Genomic DNA, 14,759 nt, shown 5'->3' on the forward strand with positions numbered 1-14,759 from the left:
CAGCGGCGAACACCACCCGCCGTTCGTTTCGCTCTTCCTCTGATCGTGCTCGCTGCATCCGCCGCCTAGCCCGTAGGCAGGCGCGGCGCAGGTCCGCAATCGCGTCGGTCCACCAGTAAGCCGGTGGCCTCCCATTTCTAGGGTGGACTCGCCTAGGCATGGTCGCATCACACGCACGTGAGAGCACCGCTACCAGCTCGTCGCCGTCTAAACCGATTAAGTTTCGCTCACGGCGGAGCGCCTCCCTAAATACCCCTTCGTCGAAGTATGATGTCTTCCACCTGCGAGGGCTTGGCCTTGGCCTAGCCGCCTCTTCTTCTATCCGCTGTCTGCTGTTATTGTAGTCGATACTGTAACGAACCGCCAGGTGGTCGCTGTGAGTGTAGCCATCATCTACTCTCCAGTTCGAACTACTTGTTAGGCCAGGACTACAAAAGGTCACGTCAATAATTGACTCCGCTCCGTTTCGACTAAAGGTACTCTTGGTACCGACATTAGCCAAGTCGACATCTAAGATGGCCAGTGTTTCTAGCAGGATCTGACCCCGCTGGTTCGTGAAACGGCTTCCCCATTCCACGGCCCAGGCATTAAAGTCGCCCGCTATTACCACCGGCCTTCGCCCTGTTAGCACGGTCGTTAAGCGGTCCAGCATTTGCGTGAACTGCTCGATCGGCCACCGCGGAGGCGCATAACAGCTACAGAAGAAGACCCCGTTTACTTTGGCGACCACGAAGCCCTCATAGGTAGTAGACACCAACTCCTGAACGGGGTATTTACCCGTCGTCCATATCGCCGCCATTTTTCTGGTCCCATCCGCGACCCAGTTGCCGTTGCCGGCGGGTACTCGGTATGGGTCCGATATGATGGCGATATCCGTCTCCCACTCAGAAACTGCCTGACAAAGCAGTTGCTGAGCCGCATCACAGTGGTTCAGGTTCAGCTGCGTTACCTGCACTGTGATTTGTTGTTCACTGCGGCTTTCTTAAAGGCCGGGCACCCTGGACCACCCATCGCATGTCTGTTTTTCGAGGTTTTCCCGGTACAGATCATGCAGATGGGCGGACTCGTGCAGCTTTGGGCCTTATGACCTTCAGCGCCGCATCGCCTACACAGTTTGCGCCTGTCGGGGCCTTTGCAGTCCCACGACTTGTGTCCTGGTTCCAGACACCTGAAGCAAACCTCTGGTGGTTCGTGGAATGTCAGGTGACATACACACCAGCCCACCTTTATCCGCCCTACTTTAACGGACTTTTTAACGTCCGCCACAGGTAGCTGAACCAGAGCTATCTGTGTCCCTGCTGGCCCTTTCCGCAGCCTGACGGCTGTGGCGGCCACCTGAACATCGCACTGTTGCCGCAGTGCCGTGACGAGCTCTTCCGCTTCGGTGATCTCGTCTAGGTCTTTGACCTTCAGAGTCGCCTCATGCGTAAGAGCCCTCACCTCCACTCCATCACCAAGGACCTCTTCTGCCAGCCTCTTGTAGGCGGCGCCCTTGTGATCCTTCTCGCGCTTAAGCTCCAGGATCATTTCGCCCGTACGAGTACGTCTGATACTGCGTACGTCGGCTCCAAGACCCTCAAGCTTGGCGTCGCACCTCATCGCCTTCAAGACGTCCGAGTATTTCGACTGTTCGGTCTTGATGACGATAGCGTCACCTTTTTCGCGCCTGGCACCTGCCTTCCTACGCCTTGGTTTGGCGACCTGCACTTCTGCCTGCGGATTCCCCTTCTTCTTCCTCTTCCGCTCTACCTTTGTCCAAGGAGGGTCCTCTCCTTGGATCGCCCTGCTCTGTGGCTGCTGAGGGCCCACCATTGGTCGCAACCCCTTGTTCCCATCATTCCGGGACGGGCCGGCCTTTTCAGGCCCACCCTTCCCAGCTTTCCGGGAACCCTGGCTGGGGTCCGACTTTCCGGCATAACCACCGGCTTTCGGGGTTATTATACGCCTGGCCTTGCGGGCACCGCCAGACAGCTCCTCACCTGACGGCTGCCTCGCCCGCTTCTGCGAATGCTTGTCACGTTTGTCACGAGCATTCGCTTCCACACTCTTCGGACTACCCGCGAAGGAGAAGGCCTCCGTTTGCGTAAGCTTAGACGCTTTCTCCTTTGCGGGTTCCGCCGCTGCCGCAGCCAGCAACGCGACCGCGTGCTCCTGCTTGGCCTCATCAACTGACGCTCTAAGCCGAAGCAAGGCCGTTTTCAGGTCCTTACTTATATTCGACTTAGTTGTCGCGAAGTCAATAATTTTGCCAAGCTGCCGCTCAGCTACCTCCAATGCGGGCCGTCCTTTTCCTGCTACTTGGCTGATGGCCCTCAGCAACCATGCTCCGTCCATAACCTCCGCCGGCTGGCTTGCCGTGGAGTGGACAGGAGCTCCCACGCTTGAGCTGCGTAAGCAGCTTCCAGCACCTGACTCCTCGCTTCTCCTTGTTGGAGACCGCATCAACCCGCTTCTTGCGAAGGGGTTGATCGCACCACTACTACCTGTTGCACTTGATTTCGAAATTTGTTTACTCATATTTGATTCCCACGAGTCGCACGAGAAAGAATGTCCACCACGCCAGAGCTCTGCATTAACGCGGTAAGGGACAGCTTACTGTGGGGGGTGCCCAGGTGCCCCACAGGCTCCGTTAAAGATCGAGCATCTTTTTCACCCCCTCGATCACTCATTCCTCGGCACGGGTCGCTTGACACCTTGAATTGGGGTTAGTAGTCCTATTCTTAGCCGGCAACTACGCGGCTGACTCGCAAGCGGGGGGGTGCGTCAGGCCCCAGGACATCCGTCCCTGCTGCCCCAACTCCGGACAACTTGGTCCAGAGGATGTGTAGGGATGAGTTTGGCTGGAACGCCGTTTCAACGGCTATTACCCACATCGTCTGGGAGCTACAGAGGAGGTGGCGCGTGGACTCGGAGAATGGCTAGTCCAGATGCAGTACAAGAGGTGGTCCAGGGGTTCGGAGTCGGCTTCGTAGGTCATACCGGTGCCCTGCGGTCGAGATCGACCCTTACAACGATTAAGTGGCCGCGGAGAGGAAGTCCCGGTAGTGGTGCTGTCGTGGTGTCGGTCTACTGGGTTGGATCCGAGCCCGCGGTTGGAAAGGGGTCCCCGGCAAGGGTCGGGGTAGGTGAGATCCTGCTGTCTGCAACCTACGGGTGCATCTGATAGGGCCTGAAGGGTAGTGATACCCTTCCTTACGGGCAGGTCAGATCGGGTTGCACGTGGGCATCAGTTCTTGATGTCCGCTCAGCAGTAGGGCGCGGGCGGGGTTGACCCTGCCCGCCTTCCGAGGACAAAGGGAGTGGCGAGGACCACTCGGGAAACTGGCTAAGCGCCAGCATGCTACCGTGATGGACTCTCCAAAGCGAGTCATCGATGTTCGTTGCTGCAGGCTACGCAGCTAACCTTGTGGGTGCGATGTGCACTAGCCCCTCTCTGAAGCAATACCTTCTTGGTGGTTCCGGAGAGACGTAGGGTTTGGCGACCATAGGAATGGTTTAGTGGGTACGAGGAGAGAGTAGTCCTGGATTTTACTTTTGTTGTAGAAGACGGCCTGTCAGACCTACACTACCCTAACCTTCTGTTAGGGTGTCTGTTGAGCAGATTATCCCCCTATGGTTTAGAAGGAAAAAAAAAAAAAAAAAAAAGCCTTGGCAAGGGAGCTTTGAACACGATGGTGTAAAGAATATTTTCCAACGTTGAACCAGCGAAGCAAGTGGTACGAAGATGGCCGCACATTGAAAGTTGGAGACCTGGTTCTGGTAATGGATACTAAGGACAGCGCAGGAGTACGAGGAATCATTGAAGAGGTTTTCGCAGGATTGGATGGACGTGTTCGACAAGCCGTGGTTCGAACTAACACAGGATGTTTCAGGCGACCGGTTTCGAAGTTAGCGATTCTAGAACTAGAGGATAAACCTGGTGAGGCATCTAAAGAGGGACAGGACCAGGGTTTATGGGCTGGGGAGTGTACGAATCGCTAGGTATCCACTGTACTGCAAACCCCTACGGCGTATGATAGGCAAATTAGATAGGCAATGAAATGCGAGAAGAAAGGCTTTGATGTGGTCTGATGAGATATAGCGTGATCGAGGAAGATTATTAAATTAGATCGCGGAGATTTATTACTTGAATTTGTGCAAAAGGTGTCGATGAAAATAATCTAATCTAGATTGGTAAACTGAACGTAAAATAGTATTTATAACAAAGAAGTGAACTAAAATTTATCTTTTAATAATTAGGTTAGTTTCCTACGAGTGCACAAAAGAATCTATTGAATTTCACCTACGTTTCCATATGAGTGAATTCTTTAAACAGTAAGTTTTGTGCTTTGAGTTAGAGTTATAAAATTAAAACGGGATTTTCTCTAGGTTCAATTGCATCACCAGTTTATGGAAAGTGGGCCAGACAAATCTAATGTAAGGTTGTTTTGAGGAGAAACTTAAATTGTAAGACGTCTGATTCATTCCATAATTCAATATCACTAAATAAAATGTTTTTTTTTAGCTTTGAGCGTATTCCCAGTAAACGCTACAGAGAGGTTCTTCCGTATAAATCCGAACAGTATGAGAAACGTTGCATTTACAGTTGGTGATTATGCGGGTATTTATCCTACATTTGGCTGTGCGCTAAGGTGAATTGTTTACTATTTTTGCAGAGAATCAATACACGATTGAAACCCTGCAGATCATCGAGCGGACGGAAATGGAGGAGTTGAATAACTGGAGAGCTGCTCAGGTTCGAGTTTATTAAAATCCACACTTTTGTCAATAATCGTAATGTCTTTTCATGTTCCGTAGGGATTACCGCCGTTATCGCCGAACTGTCCGACGGCCTCAGTACAGCCGGAGAAAGGACACATTCATAACGAAAAGATCGCTAGAGAAGCTTGCATCGCAAGTTATCTGCTTAATTCATAATCGATAGGCCCACCCGCATAGTAAAATACAGTTTACCATGCCTTCCAAACAGTAAATTCCCTCTAACTGGTAATGTTACTCTATGTCAAATAGGCGAGTTCATGTTGAAACATATGAATCCGAAAATTTCGTACCATAAATACTAATTTGAATCAAGTATATCAAATAGTAACAGTATGGCATAGTATACATGCACTGTTAAATAATATGGGGATAAAAGTCGCTCTAAATTGTAGCAACATAAACTCACCTTATAACATATGGTTAGCTTTCATATTTGAGCAACGCACTCACACCTGTGTGTTTCACTGTGCACAACATTTGCTCAACAGTTTGGCAAATTGTAGCGCCCCTTAGGGATCTTCGTGAAAGCGCAGAGAGGATTTGCCAGAGCGAAAACTTGGATCACAAGGTAAGTTAGTTTTGGAACTGTTGATGATCGTCTAATTGAAATACTCTGGTACTCCGTTGCAGCTTACGTCCTCGAAGGAAAATGCCACACATCGGCTGGAGGAACTCAAAATGTGCTGCAGGATACAAGGCGATTAGAAATCTGCTCCCACCGCAGGAAGTTTTAATCGCCGCTACCGGGCGTACGATAGGTAACCTCGCGAGTGGAGGAATTTCAGCAGCCCTCGGAATGGCCCGAGATGCTTCTCCTTCAATGCAGATTGCGCTGCTCGATATGATGCGAGGAGGTCTTACGAGAAAGGTAAACCATCTTTTTCATCCACAAATATGTATAATGATAAATATTAATTGAATAAAAAAAATATCCGGTGAACGCACAACCGCCCTTTTATTTTTAAACGGTTCAAATACACAAGACCCATATATCAAAAGCTTAAAAAACCATGGAAAACCATAAATCAATAATAACACACAGTGTTCGTTTTTCTTCCAGATTTATTGTTAAACTGCTCTCTAACCATTTTCTATGCAGTGAATTGTCTGAAAAACTGGATAATATATTGACCGTATTCTTTACTGTATTGCGAAAAATTTGTTCGGGAAAACGAGCGATTTTTTATGGTTGGTAACCAATCTTAACCGCCTATTCCACATACTGTAAATTGGTGGATAACCATTTGTCAAACTGGCAAATCTGTACCTGGAATAGTTAGCTTACTGTTATCTACAATAGTTTGAGAAATGGTTAAATGACAATTGCTAATGGCCATCTACAGTATGAGAAACGTTGCATTTACAGTTTGTGATTATGCGGGCAGTTCTCCTGCAAATGTGCCAAAAGCAGACATTCATCTAGTAATCGACGATTTCAAGGACCGATTAGGAAAGCTAACACCAACGGAAATGCATCAGAGGGCATCGGAACTCGGGAGGCTATTCCCAGGCGAGCCAGAGGTAATTTATTATTATTTTTTTTTCTAAAATAGGCTCCGAATTCCCATGTGGGATCCCCATTTTTGGAAGGAACGACTGAAACTTAAAAAAACTAATCCTAAACCTGTAAATAAACAATTAAAAAAATATATCTACTTTGTTTCTATTCTATTTCATGAAGTTCAACATAATACCGCAGTCGCATCTAATTTCATATCACTTCATTGCGGTTCCTAATTTCGTTCGCATTCAAAATGAATGGTGCAAATGAAATTCGGGACCATATCGCAGTGATTGGAATTAGATGCGATTGCGGTCAGCATAAAAAGCTTTTTTTTAATCTACAAAAAAAAACAAAAAAACATATATATTTTTGTTTTCAAAATATCTTTTTTGAATCAAAATACATTTTTTTTTAAATCAACGCTTTAATTTTTTGGTTCAAAAAAGGTTTTTTTATAAACAAATATTTTCATTGTAAATTCAACAAAATAAATTGTCGTTCCGTGTTTGTTGTTGATTTTAACCCTTCCGTTACCAACCCCCTAACGAGAGTGCGAAAAAATACTCTTTTCGTTATAACTTTTTTGTTTTTCAATATTTTTCGACCAAATTTTGACACAATAAGCGGATATCCTTCTATTTTAAGGATTTGCTAGGGATTGTTGGAATGGCCACCTGGTTCCGGAGTTATTCCGGAATCAAAATGGGTCATTCGATTTGGCCATTTTGGAAAAAGTAATTTTTCGATATGAGAGCCGTTCAGTTTTCAGACCTAAGTGCACTAGAATGATAGAAAAAAATGTCTAGAAGTCCATCCCGGTTACTACGTGCCTTGGAACCCGTTTTACGGATGTTCCAGGGAACCGGCTCCGGGGTCAATTTTTGAATATGATTCAATCCCATCATGCGACACCTCAAACTTCATGATTTTTCAAGATGCATCATTCTGTGCTGTTTTGGCGTTATCTGAAATACTGTTGGCCATTGTAGAACCGGTATTCAGATTTCCCGGAAATCGGTTCCGGTGGTTCCGGGGTCAATTTTTCGAAGATAAACACCAGGAATTCCTACGGAAGTTCTTCCAGGAATTCCTACAGAATTTCTTCCAGAACCGGTATTCAGATTTCCCGGAAATCGGTTCCGGTGGTTCCGGGGTCAATTTTTCGAAGATAAACACCAGGAATTCCTACGGAAAATCTTCCAGGAATTCCTACGGAAGTTCTTCCAGGAATTCCTACAGAAGTTCTTTCAGGAATTCCTCCGGAAATTCCTCCAGGAATTCCTCCAGGAGATTCCTCCAGGAATTCCTCCAGAAAATTACTCCAGGAATTCCTCCGGAAATTCCACCAGAAATTCCTCCGGAAATTCCACCAGAAATTCCTCCAGGATTTCCTCCGGAAATTCCTCCAGGATTTCCTCCGGAAATTCCTCCAGGATTTCCTCCGGAAATTCCTCCAGGAATTCCTCTGGGAATTCCTCCGGAAATTCCTCCAGGAATTCCTCCGGAGATTCCTCCAGGAATTCCTCCGGAAATTCCTCCAGGAATTCCTCCGGAAATTCCTCCAGGAATTCCTCCGGAAATTCCTCCAGGAATTCCTCCGGAAATTCCTCCAGGAATTCCTCCGGAAATTCCTCCAGGAATTCCTCCGGAAATTCCTCCAGGAATTCCTCCGGAAATTCCTCCAGGAATTCCTCCGGAAATTCCTCCAGGAATTCCTCCGGAAATTCCTCCAGGAATTCCTCCGGAAATTCCTCCAGGAATTCTTCCGGAAATTCCTCCAGGAATTCCTCCGGAAATTCCTCCAGGAATTCTACCGGAAATTCCTCCAGGAATTCCTCCGGAAATTCCTCCAGGAATTCCTCCGGAAATTCCTCCAGGAATTCCTCCGGAAATTCCTCCAGGAATTCCTCCGGAAATTCCTCCAGGAATTCCTCCGGAAATTCCTCCAGGAATTCCTCCGGAAATTCCTCCAGGAATTCCTCCGGAAATTCCTCCAGGAATTCCTCCGGAAATTCCTCCAGGAATTCCTCCGGAAATTCCTCCAGGATTTCCTCCGGAAATTCCTCCAGGATTTCCTCCGGAAATTCCTCCAGGATTTCCTCCGGAAATTCCTCCAGGATTTCCTCCGGAAATTCCTCCAGGATTTCCTCCGGAAATTTCTCCAGGAATTCCTCCGGAAATTCCTCCAGGATTTCCTCCGGATATTCCTCCAGATATCCTTCCAGGGAACCGGCTCCGGGGTCAATTTTTGAATATGATTCAATCCCATCATGCGACACCTCAAACTTCATGATTTTTCAAGATGCATCATTCTGTGCTGTTTTGGCGTTATCTGAAATACTGTTGGCCATTGTAGAACCGGTATTCAGATTTCCCGGAAATCGGTTCCGGTGGTTCCGGGGTCAATTTTTCGAAGATAAACACCAGGAATTCCTACGGAAGTTCTTCCAGGAATTCCTACAGAATTTCTTCCAGAACCGGTATTCAGATTTCCCGGAAATCGGTTCCGGTGGTTCCGGGGTCAATTTTTCGAAGATAAACACCAGGAATTCCTACGGAAAATCTTCCAGGAATTCCTCTGAAAGTTCTTCCCGGAAAATATTGATGGAACTCCCTGGAAGAATTCTTGGGGGAACACCCGGAGGGACTCCTACAAGTATTCCTTGAAGAACTTCTGGAGGAGCTCTTGAGGCAATTCCAGGAGAAACTCCCGCAAGAATTTACAGGGAGAATTCCTGGAGGAAATGTTGGAGGAATTCCCAGAATATTTTTTGAAGGAATTTCCGGAGGAATTCCTGGAAGAACTTCCGTAGGAATTCCTGGAAATACTTCCGTAGGAATTGCTGGAAGAATTTCCGTAGGAATTCCTGGTGGAATTCCTGGAGGAATTTCTGGAGGAATTCCTGGAGGAATTTCCGGAGGAATTCCTGGAGGAATTTCCGGAGGAATTCCTGGAGGAATTTCCGGAGGAATTCCTGGAGGAATTTCCGGAGGAATTCCTGGAGGAATTTCCGGAGGAATTCCTAGAAGAATTTTCAGAGGAATTTCTGGAGGAACTTCCGTAGGAATTCCTGGTGTTTATCTTCGAAAAATTGACCCCGGAACCACCGGAACCGATTCCCGGGAAATCTGAATACCGGTTCCAAAATGGCCAACAGTATTTCATACAACGCCAAAACAGCACAGAATGATACATCTTGAAAAATCATGAAGTTTGAGGTGTCGCATGATGGGATTGAATCATATTCAAAAATTGACCCCGGAACTGGATTCCGGAAAATCCGTATACCGATTCCATAATGGCCAGATGTATCCTAAGTGGCCAACCATTATGATAAAGTGCCATAATTTTCAAAATCATGAAGTTTGATATGTCGCATGATGGTGTTTGTTTATTTTAACAATTATTTTTTAGGATCCGAAAAAGATTTTTTGTTGAATTCAAAAAAAAAAAATTATTAGCCGGGAAATAATAATTTTTATTGTTGTTTTCGATACAGAATATGATTGAATTTAAAAAACTTTTTTCTGTGTGTAGTATTCTACAGTACTGTACCAAATACCACGGTAGAAGGTTTCTTCCAAAAGCTAATGATTAGTTGTTATTTGTGTGATCCATCTAACACCAACTGTCCGGCAGCGATATTATGGAAGAAAGCATTCTGCAACACCATATAAATGTCGTTGCAAATTACTTTAGTCCGGGAGTTAGAAGGTGATAGCTCTATTGCTGATCCAGAGACCCATTTCAGAATGGCTGGAGAGACACGTCCATTCAGAAGTCACTTTCACTTACAATAAGCCCCGCATGTGTGTATTACCGTTATCAAATGGATAATGATAATACAAACACACTTCCTGTTTTAAAGATTTCTTCAAAACTGGCACGTATTTAGTCAGTAGCTGTAATAGTTATAATGAATAACAGTTATAATCAGAACAATCTCACCATAGTTAGGGGCTGTCCATTAATTACGTAAGGGTTTAGTGGGGGAAGGGGGGTTAGAGAAATCTTACGCGTCATACAAAAATATTTTGGTTCTCATACAAAAAATCTTACAAGGGGGGGGGGGGGGGTGGGGGTGTCGAAAAGTCGTGAAAATCCCCTTACGTAATAAATGGACAGCCCCTTAGTACGAAGTAGTGATGCCGTCGTTTCGGTAGCTTCTATTCCAACTGCCTCCGGTTTACTTCATGCCACCTCTCCAGTCTAGTTGCCACATCTGCGACGCATAGGGGTAGGCGGGGCATAATGAGCAGGTGGGGCATAATGAGCACCTTGTATTTTCACTGTAAATCTTCAAATTTACAAAACAAATTGCTTGATTGTAGCTTAATTATCTAAAATCCAATGGAGTGATGACGAAACATTAGTACAAATAGCCGTTTACCTTGAAAAATAAATCAAAATGCGTGAAGTGTTCATGTACTGGGAAAATATTGTAAGAATCAGGTGACCTAAAATAAGGTTTTGGGAATCGAAATAACAATTTTGTGGGTATCTTTCAAATTTCTTGATATTCCCTGGACCAATGAAATGTATTTGTAACACTTTTCAACTATTTGTAAAATTATTTTGTTGAAAAAATATGGTTCAAAGAGTTGGTAGTAGGGTGGGGCAAAATGAGCAACTGGTGAAAATATAATGCAAATGATAAACATCTTCAACAAACGAATTTTAATTTTGGTTTTCTTTGTTTCGATGCATATAATAAGGTTTTGTCATTAACTTTCAATTTATTAGCTTGAAAAATTTCAGTATCTGTATATTATCACCGTTTAAAAAATCCTCAATAGTAGACTCTTTGGAACCCCACAGTTCCCTACAAATTAAACCCCGTAATCCCTTGTTGCCGGTATGCTTTATCATTGACAAGAATAGTCAATTAGCATTTGATTGTATACAAAACTAGGATTGATCATCCTGCCCTACCTAGGGTGCTCATTATGCCCCACCCTCAAAACGCAACTTGCGATTTTATACTTTTTTAAAAACATAAAATTTTACAACATTTATAACTTTATTCGGAATTTCAACGATTAGCTTTTGTCAGTTAAGGTTTAAATAAGGATTGAACGTTAAAATTACACATTGGTTGCACTTAATTGACTGGATTTGGTGACAAAATGCTTAAGCTGCTCATTATGCCCCGCCTACCCCTACATATTTTAATTTAACACCATGTCCACCAATCAAGCGAATCACACAAAATCAACAAAATGCTATTTCGCATGTATGAAGCGATATTGGAACTACAAAATACACTGATTTTTACAGTTCTTGTTCAAGCTTTTGCCCTTTTGTGAATTGTAACCATGCAAAACGCATCACTTTGCTTCCCGTTCCAATGACGGTTTTGCTGCACGACACACGATTGCTCTGCGACAAACAACTCAGCTAATGATTAGTTGTTATTTGAAGTCAAAACTTTGTGCACGAAATATGGGCACCTCACGGTATATACCTACGTAAAATTTGATAGCACAAAAAGTCCAAAAATATAATATGCTGTACTCACCTAGAAGCTGAGCCATTTGTTTCTTTGTTAACGTTGTTGAAATGCATTTGAGATACCGCCAGGATTTTTCTTTCACAACACAAACAAAATCTGCTCGTCCGGACTAGCTATCATTTTTTATTCTAGATCAGCGCCAAATTCACTACCCACTTGAGCGTGATTCACTTAAACTTTCTCGTCTTTCGACGACTTTTCTTTCCCGGCGAATCATCGTCGTCGTCGTCACTGCCTCCTCTGGACGTTTTCGTCTGCTGATCCCATTCGGATTTCAACTCCTGCAGCATCGCCGGCGTTAGCAAACCCTGTGCCAACAGCCGCTCAGTAAGTTTCCCCCGTGGCGCATTCTCCCGGTAGTATTTGGTCTTTTTCTGCCGCATCACGAAGGAATCCTCATCGGGGGTGTTAGTCGAAACGGCCGTTTCGGAATTTTTCAACAGCTTGGTGATTTGGAACACACCCTGCTGGATTATATCGTCCAGTTCTTTCTGGATATCGCGAACCAGCTTTTCATCGGGGAATAGGTCTGGGAAGCGATAGCTTAACCAAAGATAGAGGTCCAACACATCAAAGACTGCTTCTAAGTGAACGAGGTCAATTATGGTGCGTGGCAGCTGGAATGGCCAGCCACACTGGTTGCACAGCCAGTCAAAGGTTACCGGTTCATTCTTGCTGTATCGCCTGGCGTATTTGAGGAACATTGAGCATACGAATGGCATTTGACGGTTGATCGGAGCGCAGCAGAAAATGTACCGAGCTCGAAGCGGTAGAGGAACGTGCTGGATGGTTTCGGCTAGGAACTTGAAATCTTCCGTGTTGCACATAAAATACAGGGAATCGTCAACGGTGCTCAGCGAAACAAAAATCTCCATTAGATTGCTGAGGGTGGCATTTGGAAGATGATACGCGTAAAGTTCTATCATATCAGCAGTTGGATGGAGACCAGCTTGCGTCAATGGGTCCGGAGTTTGGCCAAGAATGTTCTTCAACGTGGGAAGATCTTCGGATTTGTACGTCGTTACGTACCCTTCATCCCATTTCATACCATAGCGACCAGCTCTTCCGGCAATCTGCAGCGCCTGTGATACGGAAATAGTGTCCATTTCCTTTTCTCCCTTCTGATTTACGCTCGGCTTGATGATCGAGTAGAAAATAACTCTTCTAATGCTAAGGTTTAGACCCATTCCAATCGCATCCGTTGCTACCAAAACCTTGCAACTATTTTCCGGGTCGTTGAATTTTGCTGCCTGTGCAAGTTTCGTACCAGGCGGTAAGCCGCCATAGATGACCGCCACTTCCCGTCCGCGGGCTTCAATTTCCCTCGACACCGAGTAGATATCATTCTTGCTAAAACAAACAATACAATCCCCAGCTCTCACATTGTCCAGCGTCTGCAGCGCTTGATCTTCTATGTGCAATGCCGTCAACCGTTTGTAGTTTCGAACTTCCAGCTCTTCGTTGGTGGTGTCGCAGATTTTCTGCAGTAAAGCTAGCGTTCCCGGTTCACCACACACGTGTATTTCCTCGGCCATAAGACCGAGAAGAGCCCGCGTCCAGGCCCATCCTCGTCCAACGTCCTTCAGCAGTTGAATTTCGTCGATCACAGCTACTTCATCTGAAAGCAAATTGACAAAAAAAAATGATGTGTGAGTTTCACAATCGTAAAGTTTTCTGGAAGCAACTTCCATGAATCTTGTACAAGTGTCCGGGTATCCCCAGACATAGAAGGGCATTGGCAATAGCCATCCAACTGGTACTTTTGAACGCATTCGCTACATCCACAGTCACTACATGACATGACTTAAAGTTAAAAACTAACATGTTACCGTTTCGTAAAATAAATACAATACCTACAATACATTAGCGAATTTCACTTCTATTACGCTGGAGCGCTATCTCGGTCTATGTTATCGACAAAATAGCAATCCTCATCCTTATTTCATTTTTATGACACAAATGAATCGAATAAAAAAAAATAGGCGAAAACAGCAATCACCAAAAATAATACTTACAAGGCGTCGTAATCGATGTCATCTCCACCGTACACGCCACATGCTTCGAAGGATTTCCGTTCGGATCCGCAAATTTTCGCTCCTCTCCAGTAACTAAATCACAGGGTGTTCCTCTCAGGTTGCTTTTGTTGTAGACCTCACTGGCCAGCAGCTTCAATGGCCCACAGTAGACACCGGATTTGGCCGACATGAACCTCTCCATCGCGTGATACGTCTTGCCGGAATTTGTTGGTCCCGAGTGGAATACAATCCTCCTGTTGATCCCCCTCGCACTCGGGTACCAATTTGCCGGCTGCCGGAGGTCCGAGATTTTTTTCAAGTCATCCATGCACTCCAAGTGCGGGAATATTTGCTTCACATGCCGCAGAAAGTACGGAAAAATGTCGTCAACGTGTCCAGCGCCCTGTAAAATATCGCTCAGCACTACATGCAAATCCGCCGGAAGTGCATCCGTTTCCATGCAATACTTCCGAAAGCTGGTAAACGCTTGCTGCTGCAGACTCGAATCGATTCCATTTTCCAAGCAAAGGAACTTGATTTCCCTCCGATTGCTGAACTTCAAAATCACTTTCAGCATCTCGGCTTTGTCAAGCGTGCCACCGGTCAACTCGGCTCCTACGTTGATGTCGTCTGGACTGGGGCGAATCGGAACCGGAGTGAATAATCGACCACTATCATCTTTCTTGCCGCGACGCGAAACGACCCACAGAGGCACCACTGCGGCGCGGCCTTGACACTGAATCAAGCTCAGCAGCGACAAGCTTCGCGGCGAGAAGCGCTGGCACAGTTTAATCATTTTTATTTTCGTTCGCGAATGCAGTCAACAGAATATCATACCTGAGCACTGAAATATTCAACTAAAAATTACAATTGACTTGAATTTAGTACGACTATTTTCACGCGAGCGCGACGAAATTTGCACAAAACCTTGTGCACTTTTTGTTTTGATTACGTTAGACGCGCACG

The 14,759-nt window shown here is 45.5% G+C and overlaps 1 protein-coding gene and 1 long non-coding RNA gene across 2 annotated transcripts; one reads left to right on the forward strand and one right to left on the reverse strand.

The window, feature by feature from the left end:
- The first annotated feature begins 4,655 nt into the window (after positions 1–4,655).
- On the forward strand, positions 4,656–6,665 carry LOC134286853 (uncharacterized). Its single transcript, XR_009996926.1, has 2 exons — positions 4,656–4,735; positions 4,798–6,665. It is a non-coding gene; the product is annotated as an uncharacterized LOC134286853 (long non-coding RNA).
- A 5,213-nt stretch (positions 6,666–11,878) lies between these two features.
- Positions 11,879–14,759, reverse strand: LOC109430374 (ATP-dependent RNA helicase SUV3 homolog, mitochondrial). The gene is made up of 2 exons (XM_019706432.3): positions 13,794–14,759; positions 11,879–13,396 (listed from the first exon to the last, which is right to left on the reverse strand). The coding sequence occupies exons 1-2, from the start codon at positions 14,587–14,589 to the stop codon at positions 11,946–11,948; spliced, it is 2,247 nt and encodes a 748-aa protein (XP_019561977.3). The 5' UTR covers positions 14,590–14,759; the 3' UTR covers positions 11,879–11,945.

This window comes from Aedes albopictus, chromosome 1, assembly GCF_035046485.1.
Source record: "Aedes albopictus strain Foshan chromosome 1, AalbF5, whole genome shotgun sequence".
In the NCBI taxonomy this organism is placed as follows: Eukaryota; Metazoa; Arthropoda; class Insecta; order Diptera; family Culicidae; genus Aedes; species Aedes albopictus.

Coding starts and splice junctions, on each gene's coding strand:
- LOC109430374 (XM_019706432.3), bottom strand. CDS start 14,589: ATGATTAAACTGTGCCAGCGCTTCTCGCCGCGAAGCTTGTCGCTGCTG. Junction 13,397..13,793: donor GACATCGATTACGACGCCTT/GTAAGTATTATT, acceptor ATTTGCTTTCAG/ATGAAGTAGCTGTGATCGAC.